Source organism: Hyaena hyaena, unplaced genomic scaffold, assembly GCF_003009895.1.
Source record: "Hyaena hyaena isolate Hyena2069 unplaced genomic scaffold, ASM300989v1 scaffold_34, whole genome shotgun sequence".
In the NCBI taxonomy this organism is placed as follows: Eukaryota; Metazoa; Chordata; class Mammalia; order Carnivora; family Hyaenidae; genus Hyaena; species Hyaena hyaena.
In genome coordinates this window covers 4,226,899-4,244,604 of record NW_024080665.1, presented here as the reverse complement: position 1 = coordinate 4,244,604, position 17,706 = coordinate 4,226,899, and the positions used below count along the sequence as shown (strand labels likewise).

General features: G+C 46.8%; 1 protein-coding gene across 1 annotated transcript; it reads left to right on the top strand.

Moving 5' to 3' along the window:
• Nucleotides 1-7,102: 7,102 nt before the first annotated feature.
• On the top strand, nt 7,103-14,188 carry KCTD14 (potassium channel tetramerization domain containing 14). The gene is made up of 2 exons (XM_039228767.1): nt 7,103-7,179; nt 13,398-14,188. The coding sequence occupies exons 1-2, from the start codon at nt 7,108-7,110 to the stop codon at nt 14,064-14,066; spliced, it is 741 nt and encodes a 246-aa protein (XP_039084698.1). The 5' UTR covers nt 7,103-7,107; the 3' UTR covers nt 14,067-14,188.
• The last annotated feature ends 3,518 nt before the right edge of the window (nt 14,189-17,706 follow it).

Genomic DNA, 17,706 nt, shown 5'->3' with positions numbered 1-17,706 from the left:
ATCCTTCTGGGAATTATCAGTGCAAATGCAGGGGTGTGTATATGTATAATATATTATTATTGTAGTATTATCTTGGAGACTTTTCTATATTACTGCATAGAGGTTTGCATCATTTTTTGTAGTGAATGTAGAGTATTCTAGAATATGGATGTATTCTAATTTATTCAACTAATACCCAAGTGACGGACATTTAGGCTATTCCCATTCTAGTCTTTTTCTTCTATAAACAATGCTGCAGAAAACATCTTTGTACACACACAGTATCTGTCTAGTGCACTAGAGGCTAACTCTAAGAGTGGCAATGGCACCCCATGGCTTCAAAGAGTTCATCCTGGCATCACTTTCACTAGAAGGACCAAGGCTGATAATGTTGGAAGGGATCTTAACCATCATCAACCCTATTGTCTGCTTCGTATTATGTGAATGAGGAAACGGAAGTCCTAGGTCTAACAAGGACCTGGTGGTAGATTCGGGCTAGACCACTATGGGTTCTCAAAGAGGCTATGGAGGAAAGAAGAAGGGGTTGGGAGTCGAGCAGCGCCGGCTCTGTGCCCTGGCCTGGCAGGGAGGGGAGTGGTCAACACAACAGGCTCTGGAGCCAGGTTCCTGCATTTGATCCAAACTTAGAAAAACAGCCTTTCTAAATTTCAATTTCCTCACTTGGAAAATGGGGATAATTTCAATCTTCCTTTAGTCTTTCTTACAGAGTTGCCATGAAGATAAATGAGATAATGCTTCTGAAACAAAGTTGACCTTTTATTAACACCCCCCACTCTGGGTATCTCAATGCCTGCTCCTTGCAAGGGGCATTACTGGGGTTAAAAGGCCCATGAATTGACGAACTAGGGGCACACTTGGCCTCCAGCCATGATCTGTGTCCCTGCAGTCAAGGCCAAGCTGAGCAAATATTAACCTCTACCCAGAAGCTCTGGCTGCCTCCTCCCTCCAGAGAAGAGCTTGGGTCTGGGCCAGGTCAGAGGGAGGGCTTCAAATGGAAGCCAGCTATCCTTCCTCCCTATACTGGTCTCCAGGGATGAGCACCTGTGCCTTCCCGGTGCCTGGCACTGCCTGCACATTGCCTTCTGGAAACTCTGTAGAGGCATCATAATGCCCATTTTTGAGATGAAGAAAATGAGGCTCCCAGAGTTAAGGAGATTTGCTTCTTTTTTTTTTTAAGTTTATTTATCTATTTATTTTGAGAGAGAGAGCAAGCAGGGAAGGGGCAGACAGAGAGAAAAAGAGAGAGAATCCCAAACAGGCTCCAAGCTCCATGCTGAGCCCGACTTGGGGCTCGATCTCATGATCTGAACCATGAGATCATCTCACAACCATGAGATCATGACCTGAGTCAAAATCAAGGGTCAGACACTTAACGAGCTGAACCACTCAGGCATCCCAAGGAGACTTGCTCCTAAATAAAATTCCCCAGGAAGAGTTGGGGGGGCTTTCTAGGGGGATAGTAGCACACGTTGATTGACTATGAAGGTGATTCATTGAGGCACTACTTAGGGGTTTATAATGTGGCCTTTGCATCAAGAGGCTGTCTTAGTCAAAGGTGATTAAAAAGGGAAACCCCTTGGGGTGCCTGGGTGGCTTAGTCGGTTAAGCGTCCGACTTTCGACCTTTGTTTAGGTCATGATCTCGCAGTTCGTGGGTTCGAGCCCCGCGTTGGGCTCTGTGCTGACTGCCAGCTCAGAGCCTGGAGCCTGTTTCAGTCTGTGACTCCCTCTCTCTCTGACCCTCCCCTGCTCATGCTGTCTCTCTCTCTCTCTCTCTCTCCTAGAAATAAAAAAAAAAAAAAAAAGGAACACCCCTCTTTACTCCTGTCAGACGTTGTTCTTTTAGTTCCTCCTCTTACTCAGCACCTCCTTCCTACCTCAGGGGCTCAGGGCCCTGTGAACCCTTCACTACCCACCCTCCTTCCCCTCACCCTTCAGACCTCACCTCAGGAAGGTTTCACTGCCCTTGCTCCCCACTAATAATCCCCCCACCCCAATCTGTGTGCTCTCACGATTCTTTGGTCTTTCCCCTCAGAGCACTGATCACCCTGCGTAATCAGATGCTCCTTTGTGCGGTTCATTATCAGTCTGTGTCCCTGCTGACAGTGAGCTCCCTGCAGCTGGCCCTTGTCCCCTGGCTTGCTACTCTTTTCCCAGTGCCTGGCACCGTGATCGACACCCAGTAGGCCCTCAAGTACCCGTTTCCTTCCTCTCTCACAGGGAGTAACACTACCTGCCACCAGTGTTGTTCCGAAGATTAAATGGGACAAAGCTCTCCAGCAGGCCTGGCCCAGCTCTGGACCATTCCCTAAGGACGTGCCTATTTCGCAAGCGGGTGTGGAGAGAGGGAAGAGGGTCCTCGTGGGTTGGCAGGGGTCTGCCCCGCTGCAGGTCCCACAAAGGGCGCCTTGTGTGGACCTGGTGGCAGGATGCCTTGTGGGACAGCTGGGCCCAGGGCTGCCAGGCCTGGGCTGGGCTGGGCTGGGCTCTTGGCCACAGGCAACCCTCTAAGGACCCTTTCATCTGAGTCCCAGCTGCCACTTGGCCAGCTGGCTCAACGCCCAGCCGCCTGGAGAGGAGAGGGGCTGGCAGCTTTGTCTCAAGAAGAACAGAGAGCGGGATGAGTGGGAGGAGGGCAGAGGGAAGCAGCGCTTGCTCTTGGAATCAGGCCAAAGGGAAACAAGATCCAGTCATAGGCAACACCAAGGGGCTGTTTGAATTCTTTTGTTGCCATAGCATCAAACAAGACAGGATTGCAAAGAGCATCTCGGGCAACATCCCAACACCCACCATGTTATAATGGAGAATTAAGGCCCAGAGGGGAGCAGAGACTTGCCGAAGGTGACACATGAGTGGCAGAGCCAGAGCTAGAACCCTGGTCTCTTGTCCTCCAGGGATGGAGGACTCTGAAAGAGCCACTTCATCTCTGGGATCCTTGGGGTCCTTATACTTAAAGTGGTTGCGGGGGGGGGGGAGGGGGGCGGGGCTGTGTGCTAATTCCTATTTTGAATGGTGAGGGTCAAATGTCCTGATGGGTATAGAAGGAGGATGAGGTCTATGTGAGTTGGGACTTGAAAGTTGTTTTCCAGAGAGAATGAGCTACAGGGAAAGGTATTCTGAACAGCATAAATAAAGGCAGGAAGGCATGGACGTGCAGGTTGTGTTTCAGGGCAGCCGGGGCTGGGGAAGAAACAGGAAATGAAGCTAAATGCCCAGACTGTTTGGTCATGTGAGAAGTGCCCACTGTCCCTCCGAGCGTCTAGCCCTCCTTTCTGTGGTAATGACCCTTCAGAACTCAGCCTCCCCGTGGAATCACTCCGCCTCATGCATCTGCTCAGCCTGCAGGGACAAGTTGGACTATGCAAGGTTGAGGGGACATGGGGGCTGTGCAGAGTCTGTGGGAGGCATTCCAGACGCAGTGGGCAGGGAAGTCTGCCTTGAGGAGGTCACAGCAGCCTCCCTGTGCTCGATCCCATTTACAGAATCCCAACGTTCAAGGTACATACTATGCCCAGCGTCTTAGTCCATTTGGACTTTTATACCTAAAATGCCATAGACTGCATGTCTCTTAAACAACAAACATTTCTTTTTCACAGTTCTGAAGGTTAGGAAGTGCAAGATCATGGTGCTGGTAGATTTGGTGTCTGGTGAGAGCTCACTTCTTGGTTCAGAGAGAGCTGTCTTCTCACTGTGTCCTCAAATGGTAGAAGGAAGGAGCTAGCAAACTCTCTGGGGGTCTCTTTAATTTTTTAAATTTTTATTATAATTTATTTTTTAATATTTATTGTTGAGAGACAAAGAGAGAGACAGAGCGCGAGTCGGGGAGGGGCAGAGAGAGGTAGACACAGAATCAGAAGCAGGCTCCAGGCTCTGAGCTGCTCACACAGAGCCCAACATGGAGCTTGAACTCACAAGCCATGAGATCATGACCTGAGCCAAAGTCAGGTGCTTAACTGACTGAGCCACCCAGGCGCTCCTCCCTTTAAGAATTTTTATGGTTTTAGGTCTCACATTGGTCTTCCATCCATTTTGAGTTTATGCGTATGGTGTAAGAATGTGGTCCAGTTTTGCATGTAGCTATCCAGTTTTCCCAATGCCATTTGTTGAAAAGACTCTTTTTCCCATTTTATATTCATTCTTCCTCTATTGATGAATTGATCATATGTTTGTGGGTTTATTTCTGAGTTTTCTATTCAGCTCCAAGATGTACCTCATTAATAGGTATATAGTATTCCAAGGCATCAACAAATTAAAAAATCATGGTTTATTCAACCACACCTCTAAATTTCTAATTTTTGCCACCACAAACAAAGCAGCGAAAAACATATTTGTTCTTATCCTTCAGGGCCGTTTTTATTTCTACTGTATACATTCTCAACAGTGGGACTATTGGGTCAAATGGTGGGCACCTCTTTCCAATCAGCAAAGTTTGAGGATCTTTTTCGCTCTATCCTTACCACGTCTGGAATATTGTTATTCTTCCTAATATCTGCCAAAATGACAGATTAGAAACATCATAGCATTGCTCCTTTGATTGGATTTTCTCACCCCCTACTAAATTTTAATAACTTCAGTTATTTTATTTTTGATTTCTAGAAGTTCTATTTGGCTTTTTTCAAATCTGCTTGGGTAATTTTTTAATTTGTGTTTTAGAGAGAGTGCTGGTGGGGGCAGAGGGAGGAGAGTGAGAGAGAGAGAGAGAGAGAGAGAGAGGGAATTTAGAGCAGACTCCATGCTCAGCACAGAGCCTCTGACACGGGGTTTGATCCCATGACCCTGAGATCATGAGAATTGGACGCTCAACCAATTGAGACACCCAGATACACTAAAATAAGCCTGGTAATTTTTTATCATATCTTTTTTTCTTTAAGTTTATTTATTTATCTTGAGGAGAGGCAGGGAGAAAGGGAGAGGGAGAGTCTCAAGCAGTCTCCATGCGGTCAGTGCAGAGCCAGACGTGGGGCTCAAAGTTATGAACCGTGAGATCATGACCTGAGGCAAAATCAAGAGTCAGATGCTTAACCAACTCTTGACGGCACCGAGGTGACCCTTTGATCATAACTTTTTGCTCTTCACTCACCTTTTAAATAACACATATTTATTTAAGCCCGTTAATCACTTACTATTTTTTTTAAGTTTGTTTATTTATTGCATGTGTATGTGGGGGGGTGGAGAAAGAGAAACTTTGAGGAGTTCAAGACTTTAGCGGAGGAAAGTAACTCCAGATCTGGTGGAAACAAGAGAACTAGAATTAGAAGCAGAGCCTGAGGGTGTGCCCGAATTACTGTAATCTCATGATAAAACTTGAATGGATAAGGAGTTACTTTTTATGGATGAGCAATACAAATGATTTCTCAGGGTGGAAACTACTGCTGGTGAAGATGCTGTGAAGATTGTTGAAATGACAACAATGAATGTAGAATTACACAAACTTAGTTGTTAAAACAGCTACAGTGTTTGAGAGGATTGACTCCAATTCTGAAAAAAGTTCTGAGGGTAAAATGCTATCGAACAGCATCGCATGCTACAGAGAAATCATTGATGAAAGAGTCAATTGATATGGCAAATTTCATTGTTTTATCTTAAGATACTGCCAAAGCCACGCCAGACTTCAGCAACCACCACCCTAAGCAGTCAGCAGCCATCAGGACTGAGGCAGACCTTCCCCCAACACAAAGATCATGAACTCTGTACTGTTTTCCATAGTGGTTGTATGTTGTTTAGTTCATTTTTTACTTTATTTTCTAGAACAGTTTTAGAGGTGCAGAGAAATTGAGAAGATAGTACAGAGTTCCCATATACCCCACATTCAGTTTCCCCTATTCTTTTTTATTTTTTAAGATTTTATTTTTAAGTAATATCTACACCCAACATGGAGCTCAAACCTATAAGCCCAAGATCAAGAGTCACTTGCTCTACCAACTGAGCCAGCCAGTCATTCCTTCCTGTATTCTTAACGTATTTCATTAGTGTGGTACATTTGTTACTCTTAATGAACCGACATTGACACACTACTATTAACTAAAGCCCATGGCTTTTTCATATTTCCTTAGTTTTTACTTAATGTCTATTTTCTTTTCCAGGATCCCATCCAGAACTCTACATTACATTATATTAAGTTGCCGTATTTCTTGGTTGTGACAATTTCTCAGATTTTCCTTGTTTTTAATAAGCCCTACAGTTTAAAGAATTATCAGTCAGAATATTGTGGGATGCCCCTCTTTGAATTTTTTAAGTTTATTTATTTATTTTGAGAGAGAGAGAGAGAGAGCAAATAGGGAAAGGGCAGAGAGAGGGAGAGAGAGAATCGAGATGTGGGGCTCGAACCTGTGACCTACGAGATCAGGCCTTGAGCCTCAGTCGGTTGCTTAACTGACTGAGCTACCCAGGTTTCCTGGAATTTGTTTGACGTTTTTCTCATGATTAGATTGGGATTATGGGGTTTGGGCCAAAGACCACAGAGATAAAGTGCTATTTTTCATCACATCACACTTACTTTCATCATGATATGAGTCTTGATGTTGCCCTTGATTACCTGGCTGAAGTAGGGTTTACCCGTTTTCTCTTTTTTCCTTTCCATACTGTCCTCTTTGGAAGAAAGTCACTACGCATGCACAGACCATACTTCAGGCGTGAGCAGTTACACCCCAGCTCCTTAGTGTTTTGTTTTAACAAGCAAAATAACCCACCCAACAGGTATCTCGGCTCTTACATCGTTGGTCATGCTTTGCGCTTTAAGCAGCTGATCTGAAGTGGATAAATACTCTACACTGGCTCTTGGAGTCTCACTTTACTCATTTGTATAACAGGTGTTGTTTATCCTTCACCCAGTAGGATTGTAGGGTGAGAAAGTCTCCTGCTGTCAATGTCAATTCCCTCTGCCTCCCCGGTTTGGCTGTCTGGGAAGCCCCTCAGAGAGAGAGTCGGTGACCAGCCTCGGGGACTCACGGCAAGCCTGTCGGAGCCCAAGTCAACCCTGGGCTCTACCCACACCCTGGGCGCACTTTGCCCCACCTGGGGGGCGTGGAGCAGAGGTGCACTTCCGCCAGGCAGCCACAAGTAGCTGGCACGTGGCAGGGCTGGGCGCCCAGCCGCCTGCGGGAACAAGATGATGAGCCTGACCTCGGGGCCCCGCTCCCTGCGGCCCCACCGGGCCTCGCCCTCCGCCGGCCCGCCGGTGGTGAGTGCGCCGCAGCAGGGCGGGCGGGCGGCTCTGTCTGCGGTCCCCATGCCTCTCTGCCTTCTTCCACTCCTTCCCCAGTGTCCCCCGTGCGCCCGGGTCTGAGTTCCCTTGCTTCCGGCGGGCCTCTGGCTGGGCGCTCTTCTCTTCCAGCTAGCTCTGGCTTTGGTCGCTCTCCTTCAGCGCTCAGGTGACCGGTCCCCTCCCGGCTCGGTCCAGCCGCTCCTCTTTGCCCTCTCTCCGGCGTTGCTGCCCACGCTGGTCTCCTGAGTCTTTGTTTTTAGCTGTTTTCTGTGTGTCTCCTCGCAGGCTTGCCCTAGTGCCCGCGTCTTCCTCTGCCCCTCCTCCTCCCACGTTTGGGAGCTGACGACTCAACGAAAGGCTCCCTTACCCACCACATCCTCATCCTCTCCAGCCTGCCCCTGGCCACTGGCTGGGTCCCGAGTCCACCTGCTTGCCTGCCTCCTCCCAGGACTTGGTTGAGGGGAATTTGCTGGGGAGGGGTGGGGGGAGGCGGCTGCGGGGGATCAGGAAAAGGCCCAGCGCACTTCAGGAGCAGAACATTCTAATCTCTGATGGCTAGGTGCCATCCTGAAGACTTGTAGAAGGGCAAAACGGATCCAGCAGTGAGGAGACTGTGGCTCTTTCCCATAGGGCGACGGTGACATCACTGCGGTTGGCTGTTGACAAAGTCACCTGCTCAGAGGTAGGGCCGCCCTAGGTACTCAATAAATGTCTGAATGAATTACTGAGCAAGAGAGAGAGCCAGCACGGTGCAGGATGCCAGGTAGGGAAAGATTGGCTTTTATCAGAATAACAGGTGCTCCTGTAAATCAGTGCAGCAGGTAAGCCCCAGTCAATTGAGCAGACATTTATTGAGCATCCTAGTGTGCTCAGCCCTGTAATAGGTACTGGTGACATAAAGATGAAACTGGGGTAGTCAGCCCTTAGGAACCTCACAGTTTCGTTGGAATACAGATGAACAAATGGAATTACAAGAGTTAACTACCATGACGATGGAAGTACAGGGCCCTGTAGGATCACAAGGAGACAACCCATCTAGAAAGATTCCTGGAGGAATTAACTTGAAGGATGAGTGGGCTAAATAAAGGGAATGTGGGCGGCAAATGAGTGAAGTCCTGGAGGCCAGGGGGACCGGCCTGTTCTGGATGGGTGCGGGAGAGCGGTTCTGGTGGCTGGTTGCCAGGGCTGCAGAGAGCCTTGTAAACCTCATGAAAGAGTCTAGAGTTTATCTAGAAGGGAATGCAAGGTTACCCAAATGTTTGTTTTATTTACTTTTTACTTTTTTATTAAAGAGAGAGAGAATGTCAAGCAGGCTCCGTGCTGAGCATGGAACTGACTCGAGGCTGGATCCCACGGCCCTGGGATCATGACCTGAGGCCAAATCAAGACTCCTCGGCAGCCCCCACCGAAGTGTTTAATGCAAGGTGTGACCACATCAGAGGGCAATCAAGGGGGCAGAGAGCCGTGGAATTGACCAGCATTTAGAATCACCAGGACTTGGTTATTGATTATCTGTGTGCGAGGAGGTCGAGGATGGGAGCAGACTGCAAGATTACAACCTGGATTTGTGACTCAGATGACTGAGTTGGGAGACAATGAAAAGGTCAGGGTTGTGGAGTGGGGAGAGATCTAGAGGGACCTGGGGGACATGTGAGTGGAGATGTCCCTCCACTGACTCTCCTAAGGGTGACCTAAGGAAATGTATGAATTTTTGACAGGGGGTTTGCAGGTGTGTAGGAGCCCTTTGGACTACAACTGGGTGAGAGCTAGGCCTGTTTGATTCATCCCAGTGTGCTCGGGGAGGACCAGCTCTGGCCTGATACCTAGCAAGAGCTCCTAAAGAGTGTATTTCCCCAGCTCATGCCCGCAGGGCCTGAGACAGGCTTTCTTACCCAGGAATGTCCCTTCAGGGTGACTGGTAGAAAAGGTGGGGAACTGGGGCCACAAAAATGGGCAGATGGTCCAGATGAGGGGTGGAAAAGAAGTCTTTATCTGCTAGAAACATACTGTAGTATTTGTGGGTGAGGTAGGAGGTCTGGGATTTCCAAAGGAACCGGGAGATTTGGGGGAAAAGGGAGGGAAACAAGGGACAGAATTAAGAAGTTCAGGAACAAGGCTGCCTTATTTGGTAAAGAAACGGGGGTGAGGATATCAGGGCAGGAAGCTATTTTGTGAAGCATCTGGAAATGAGCTTCAGAAACAACATTTCAAGGGTTGGACTCATTAGACTTTCAGAACTGGAGAGGCTTAGAGTTCTCTTTGTCCGTTTTGCCTCCCTATTTCATAGATGACTAGGCTTAAGCCCACAGAAGAAAGTGAGCTGCCCCAGGCACATCGCTAATTACAGAAAGCAGTAGGACTGGATGTCAGGAGGGGTAGGACACCCATTTGTACTGGAGTCAGACACGGGTCTGGTTGCAGCTCTGACTTCACTTCCCGGCTATGTGATCCATCTTTCTGACCTCTCCTGGCCTGTAATAGGGGGTCATCAAGAGCACCTGCGAGCTTTCAGTGGCACAGAAGGGATGAAGCACATGGATCCCTTCTAGGGTTAAAGTCTGTAACTTTGCAAAAGTGGCTTCACAGAGCCACCTCAGGGCTCACCAGACATCCTTGCCAAGGGGCCTTGAGGTTCATGGGAGAAAAAGGAAATCACAGGTTCTGGGTTTATTTTTCTCCTGGCTGTATTGTTTGGCTGCTGTCAGAATGCATCCATTCGGTCTCCCTTCTCCACTCCAGCGGGCAGAACTGTCCCCTGGTAAGAGCTGTTGCCATGGCAACTCAGCTCTTTCCCCCAGCAGTTTGGCTGCCTCTGACTCTCTTCATTCCAGTATTTTAATCTTAGGGGTAGAGCCCACAGACAAGTTGAAGATGAAGTCACACCTAAATGAGAACCAAGGACATTCCTGAATCCTATCACTCCTCCTGGCTCTGTAAAGACCAGTGGCAGAGTCTCTGGGTGGAAACGCAGCTTTCCCTCTGACACTGTAACGATCTTTTCTGCTGCTGCAGCCATCACACCGCCTAGGAAACCTTCCCTGACAACCTCCAACACACATCCATGCTTTCCAGTGTTCCCTCTCAGCGCCTACACATTTAAGCGTCTGTTTCCCTCTCTCCTCTGTGAGGTCCTTGAGGGCAGGGACTGTGTCCTATCCATCTGCTCAGGAGGAGGGCTTGAATGTAATAGGCCCTCTCTACCTTTTTTGTTTTTTTTAATTTTTTTAAAGTTTATTTATTTTGAGAGAGAGCACAAGCGGGGGGGGGGGGGGGGGGACAGAGAGAGGGAATCCCAAGCAGGCTCAGCATGGTCAACGCAGAGTCCGACGTGGGGCTTGAACTCATGAACCACAAGATCATAACTTGAGCCGAAATCAAGAGTCAGTGCTCAACAGACTGAGCCACCCAGGGGCCCCTCTACCTTTTTTTTTTAAAGAATGAGTAATTAAGGGAATGTAAGTGGAGGTATTTCAAGGTTGAACACTAACTGATGTAATGACTAAGAGCACGTGCTTTGGGGTAAATTGGTCCTGAGTTTAAGTTCTGACATCACTTAATACTAGTTGATTTTAGGCAGTTTACTTCAGCTCCTTAATCCTTAGTTTCTTCATGTGTAAAATGGGAATTTAATACATTCTTCATAGGACTGCTGTGAAGACTGAGTTAGGGACTGAATGTAAAGCACTCTGCACAGTCACTAGACTATGAGGGGAGAGACTCCTGCTTGTTCCTCATTGTGTACCAGGTACCTGGCACATCTGTGTTTTAGTGACCAAGTGAATGAATTTTATTATTATTTTTTACATTTATGTATTTATTTTGAGAGAGTGAGAGAATGAGAGAGTGAGAGTGAGGGAGGGGCAGGGAGAGAAGAAGAAAGACAATCCCAAGCACTGTCAGTGCAGAGCCTTGACGTGGGGCTTGAACTCACCAACTGCGAGATCATGACCTGAGCCGAAATCAAGAGTTGGATGCTTAACTGACTGAGCCACCAAGGAGCCCTGTTTTTTTTTTTAATTATTATTTTTATTATTTTTAATGTTTATTTCTTTTTGAGAGAGAAAGAGAACACATGCACACCTGTGTGTGCCTGCACTTGAGGGCATGTGCCAGTGGGGGCGGGGCAGAGAGAGAGGGCAGAGGATCTGAGCTGAGCTCTGAGCTGTCAGCACAGAGCCCAATGCGGGGCTTAAACCCACGACTGTGAGATCATGACCTGAGCTGAAGTTGGAGGCTTAACTGGCTGAGCCACTCAGGCGCCCCTGAGTGAATGAATTTTAAATAACCAAAGTTATTCAGGAAACTGGTTTGTAAGGATAGGCACTAGTGTATCACCTCATGTATAATAATCTGGTATTTTTGTTAGATCTGTTGGCAGCACTTTGCATTCCCTAAATGCAGCTTGACTCAGCCTGTTTCCACATCCCCTCTGCACTGGCCTGTGGGCATCCCAAGGCAGGTACCACATGGGTCTTAACCACATCCTCAGTGCACAACTCAAGGTTTGGCACAGAGAAGAGGCCTCTAAAAATGCTGTTGACCAGCTAAACCTAACTTCCATTGGCCCCACACTTTACTTTTTTTTTTTTAATTTTAAATAGTTTATTGTCAAGTTGGATTCCATAGAACACCCAGTGCTCATCCCCACAAGTGCTATGAGGCAATTTTGTACCCATTGTATCTGGTGTTACTGACCTTTTTCAGCACTAAGAATATTCCTGTTTTTTATTTATTTTTTTATTTAAAAAAAATTTTTTAATGCTTAATTTATTTCTAGGAGAGAGAGAGACAGCGTGAGCAGGGGAGGGTCAGAGAGAGAGGGAGTCACAGACTGAAACAGGCTCCAGGCTCCGAGCTGGCAGTCAGCACAGAGCCCGACGCGGGCCGGAACCCACGAACCGCGAGATCATGACCTAAGCGAAAGTCGGACGCTTAACCGACTAAGCCACCCAGGTGCCCCGAATATTCCTCTTATTTAACCCCCCATTGGCCCACATTTTGAAAAACATCAAACAAATTCCCTTAAAGTCATGCCAACTGCTAATAGGAACTTCTGACCGTTAAATAAGATTTTGTATTCCCCGAGTGGTGCCTGGGTGCTTCAGTCTGTTGAGTGTCAACTCTTGATTTCAGCTCAGGTCATGATCCCAGGGTCATGGGAACGAGCCCTGCTTTGGGCTCCGTGCTTGGGATTCTCTGTCTCCCATTGCCCCTCTCCCCTACTCCTGAACTCTCTCTCTCTCTCTCAAATAAAAAATAAATAAAAGAATTTGTATCCCCAACTCCCACCATGGGATGTGGACAAGCAGTAAATACCCAAGAAATGCTTCCTGTATGAAATGAATACATGTATGGTTTCTTACCGTCTTTGAAAGGTTGAAAATGCGCCCCCCCTTTTTTTTTTTTTTTTTTTTTTTGCTTTTCATTAGATCTTAGATCTGAGCATCCCACCTTGGGAACTTCTGACTTCACAACACCTCCATATCCCCACTTTAGTTTTTTTTTTTTTTATAGTTTTCTTTTTTCTTTTTTATTTATTTATTTTTTACAAATAGTTTATTGTCAAATTAGTTTCCACATAACACCCAGTGCTCATCCCCACAAGTGCCCTCCTCCATGCCCATCCCCCCCTCCCCCCCACATCCATCAGTCCTCAGTTTTTGTCAGCATTCAAGAGTCTCTCATGGTTTGCCTCTCTCCCTTTCCCCCACCATTTCCCCCCTTCTTCTCCCGATTGGTCCTCTGTTAAGTTCCTCCTAGTCCTCCTATACGTGCAAACATATGATATCTGTCCTTCTCTGCCTGACTTATTTCGCTCAGCATAACACCCTCAAGGTCCATCCATGTAGCTACACATGGCCAGATTTCATTGTTTCTCATTGCCATGTAGTATTCCATGGTATAGATAAACCACATCTTCTTGATCCATTCATCTGTTGATGGACACTTAGGCTCTTTCCATGTTTTAGCTATTGTCCATATCCCCACTTTAGAACCCACTTTAGAAATGAGGAAACGGGCCCGGGAGGAAAAAAGCCTTGCCAAAGGCCACAGAGTTTGCCAGCATTGTCACTGGGACTTGCCTCCCTAGCAGCGTCTTGGACAAATATCCTTTAATATTTAGTACCTGACAATAAGCCACGAGCTCCCTGGAGGTGGCGCTATTGGTTTCACTCGGCCTCTTGTGCTCTCAGGTGTGCCCCGTTGTGGAGCTTAACGTGGGAGGCGAGGTGTACACCACCACCGTGAGCACCCTGAGAAAAGTCCCCGGCTCCAAGCTGGCAGAGATGTTCTCCAGCTCCACAAAGGCCTGCCTGGATGCAGAAGGCCGCTTCTTCATCGATCGCCCCGGCACCTATTTCGGACCGATCCTGGACTACCTGCGCAGCGAGCACCTGCCCACGCAGCACATCCCGGAGGTGTACCGGGAGGCGCAGTTTTACGAAATCAAGCCTTTGGTCAAGCTCTTGGAGGACACGCCACAGATCTTCGCAGAGCAGGTGGCTCGGAAGCAGTTCCTGCTGCGGGTGCCGGCTTACAGCGAGAACCTGGAGCTCATGGTGCGCCTGGCGCGCGCCGAGGCCGTCGCGGCGCGCAGCTCCAAAGTGCTGGTGTGCGTGGTGCGCACGGAAGACGAGGCAGCCCAGTGCGCAGACGCCCTGCGTGGCCTCGAGTTTGAAAAGAAGTCCGTTGTCAAGTTCGGGCCTTGGAAGGCGGCCCCGCAGGTCAAAGACCTCCTGGACTGCGTGAAGATGGACATTGCAGCCCAGGGGTACCAGGTATACTATGAACCCTACTCCGAGAGAACATTACGGGCCAAGTATTTCAACTACTTTTATACATTCCTCTTCATCTGGTGGTGATCCCCAGGGTCAGGGGCAGTGTATTATGGGTTCTGCTGGGACTTATGAAATTAAAAGTTGCCTTCAAAAACCATCTTCTGGGGAGCCTCGGTGGCTCAGTCGGTTAAGCGTCGGACTTCAGCCCAGGTCACGATCTTGCAGTCCCGGAGTTCGAGCCCTGCCTCTGGCTCTGTGCTGACAGCTCAGAGCCTGGAGCCTGCTTTGGATTCTGTGTCTCCCTCTCTCTCTGCCCCTCCCCTGCTCGTGATCTGTCTCTCTTTCAAAAATAAATAAACGTTAAAAAAGTTTTTAAAAAGCCATCTTCCTTTAATTTCATAAATAAACATCAAACAGCTTCTAACGTGGTCTAGGAGGCTTGCCCCCTAATAATTGTCTATCCCCCTGTTGAGGATTGTGTGCTCATTGCAACTGACTCCACCATGCTTGCCTAGTGAGGTGCGGCCGCTTCCTCTCTAAGGCCTCACTTACCTGCCAGATCCTTCCCCTCAAGTCCAAAAGTAAGGCTGAGGTGAGTTGGAGTGTTTCAACAATGCTTTGGCTGGAGATGCAGGATGATAACAGGAAAATAACAGAATACCACTGATCTAGATAATATGATCTGAAAATGTAGTCTACCCGGCCACAGCTTATGGTCTAATCCTCTAGCCCTGTTATGTGCCTTCATGAGGAAGACACCAAGTTCATACCTGTAGTTGATGCCACTCAGATCTCCCTTTTCTAGATGCTGTGAGTGTTGACTGGTACAGCTTCACAGCTGTTTTCTGTAGAGCAGTGATTCTCAAAAGTGTGGTCCCTGGACCAGCAGCAGCAGCAATACCTGGGAGCTTCTCAGAAATACAAATTCTCTGGCCCCCACCTCAGACCTACTGAATCAGAAACTGAGAGTTGGCCCAACAGTCTGTTTTAATAAGCCCACCAGGTGATTCTGATGCACCCTATTTTGAGACCAGCTCTAGAAAAGAATTGCCATATTGCTTGTGTGGAGATAGAGAAGACTGAGCCCTTACCTCAAGGAGGAATCAACTCTGGTGTAGTTCCTGTTCTGGACATCCTTGTGGGATTGAGTGAAGTCAGTCCTCATCTGATGCCACAGTCTTGCTTAGGATTCTTCTGCTGCTGTATCCTACCTGTCTCACCCCCTTTCCCCTGAGAGCACGTCCTCTATACAGAGAGTCTTACACAGAGTCTCTTTTTTCAGGCTCTGCTTCTCAACTTGACAGTAACGGAACTCGAAGGAGGACATGGGTAGACATTCATCCTTTTCCAGGTCTAAGTCTGGGATAGACGGCCCCTTTCCTCTCTGCCTGCTAGAGTGACCATCCATCCTCAAGATCAAGGTTAATGTTCAGGGTTTAAGGAATTACTGCTGTCAGGGAGTTTCAAATTTAAACATAAAAATTGCTCAGAATGGTAATTTTTCTTATTTTCAAAACTTTCCCCATGTGTTCCTTTTGGTATTTAGTATGGCTGACAATTTTAAGTGGAAAAATCCTGAATGTCTGCTTGAACTTTTTATCATGAACCAATTCATTATTTATCAAGAACCTGAAGAAAAAAAGTTTATACTCTTTGGTCAGTGATTACATTTATGAGATTAGATTCCCAGGAGATACTCCTTTCTGTAAGAACAAAATAGGATTGCTTAAAATCTCAATTTTGTGAATTCTGAAAATGTCAGTGTCCTCGTGAGATTTCTGCACATTCCCAGAGGGTTTGTTTTCTTATGGTCAGTTCTGGTTCTCTGCTCCTGCTGACTTCATGGATCATCTAGATGTCTTGAGCTTGTTGTTGCTGTTCTGCATGATGCTCACCCAGATTGAACACTCCTATCTTTTTCTTAATTTTTACAAATCCTGCTTCCATGAGCTATTTGTGAACGTAGCCAACTGTGGCAAATACATGCAAATAAAATGGAGGGAGTTTACAAGGCGGAAATGCAAATAACTTCAAATTGAGAGTATTTGACACATCTGTTCCCAAAAGTCTCAGTCATTCCCATCACTAGGAACTTTTTACTAGTAGACTGTGTTTGTTTCCTGTTTTTTCTTCCCTCCCTGTTCTTGCCATGCTTCTCTGTAGGTGGGAGTAATCTTCCCCACCCCACTGACTTCATGCTTGGCTTCATGACCTAATCTGGCCAACGGAATATGCATGGAAGTGACTGTGCCAATTCCAAACTCAGGCTTGGCATGCCAAGTGTCCATCAGCCTTCTTGTCTTCTTGTTATTTGCCAGGAGAAGACCACACTCCAGTTTAGCTACCTCTTGTATTGCTTTGGCTGCAGCCTGCATGCCCATAGAATCTCATTCTCTTCCTGAGCAATTTACCAAATTTTATTCAACAAAGGCAATTTCAACATTCCCTCCCCAATCCTAATCCATAATACAGTTAACTATTTTCATCTCACTTGATTTATAAAAACAAAACAATGGAGAAATAAGTCAAGTGTATTATATTACATCTATATAATGCAATGTTATACAGCAATTAAGATTATATTTATAGAGGCTAAAAATTATTGGGGAGGAGAATACTCATTTAATTCAGTGCAATTTAATTTAATTTGTGCTCCAAAAGAGGATGTAAGGTGGTGGGGTTTCCAGGGCTCTGAAAAAAAGAACTATCCAAAAAGATATAAATTAAAAGTACATAAATTAAGTGGACACTCTTGGTTGCTTACCCAACAATACCATCTCCCCCTTGCTTGTTTCCTAACAGAAAAAGCAAAAGAGTAAAGCACATTAATAACGTTCAAAAAAATGATCTCTGGTCATATGTAGGGGTTTGTGATACTTTTCTGAACTATTGGGATTAACTGAAGAGAATTAGAGTCAAATAAGGAAAACTTAAAGCTGAATGGTAACTAAAACTGTCATTATGATCCAAAGGAAAACATAACGACTGAACCCTGTGAGATTGCCCTCATGAGGCACGCTGGTTCATAGTTCTATGCCAGGTTTGCAGGTCTCCTTGTTCTCCTAGAGGACCTCTTTTATTTATTTATTTTTTAATTCTCTGCTTATTTTCCCATACTCTCCTACTCCCTTCCCCAATCCATTTCTGCTCTGCTCAGTGTCTTCAAAAGCTGATCCCTAGGTACTGCATGCCCAAGCCCCTTCCTGGTTGTCTAAAGACTTGGAAAGTACTAGACTGGAAGACCCTGATAAGAAGGCCTGGGAGTGGCCTTCCATGTGTGGATGATCTCTTGGAATGGTGAAAATATTTGTGTTTCTTCCAAATGGCCACCAGAGGGCATCCATTCCAGAAGAGGCTCTCAAAAAATAAATGGACATGACCATCTAACCTGTGGATGTCAGTCAGCCTCTTTTTCCAGCTCCCAAGTGCTTGCTCAATGGAATCATGAGAAAGGTAGCCATGATGGCTATGAATGGGCTCTACAGTATAGATTTCCTTTCACCAAAGCTAGTCTGGCTCCTAATGGATGTCCAACAGCAAATACCAACACTGAGCTCCTAATACAGTATTATTACTGGAGTTGCGGGGGGGGGGGTGGCGGGGGAGACTAGACACTTCTTGGTGATAGGTTGATTGCACTGCAAATCAGTTAACTAGACTACTCTGTAACAAACTGTTAGAAGCAATACTGACATTTCTAAGCAAATGGTGTTGACAGCTTTGT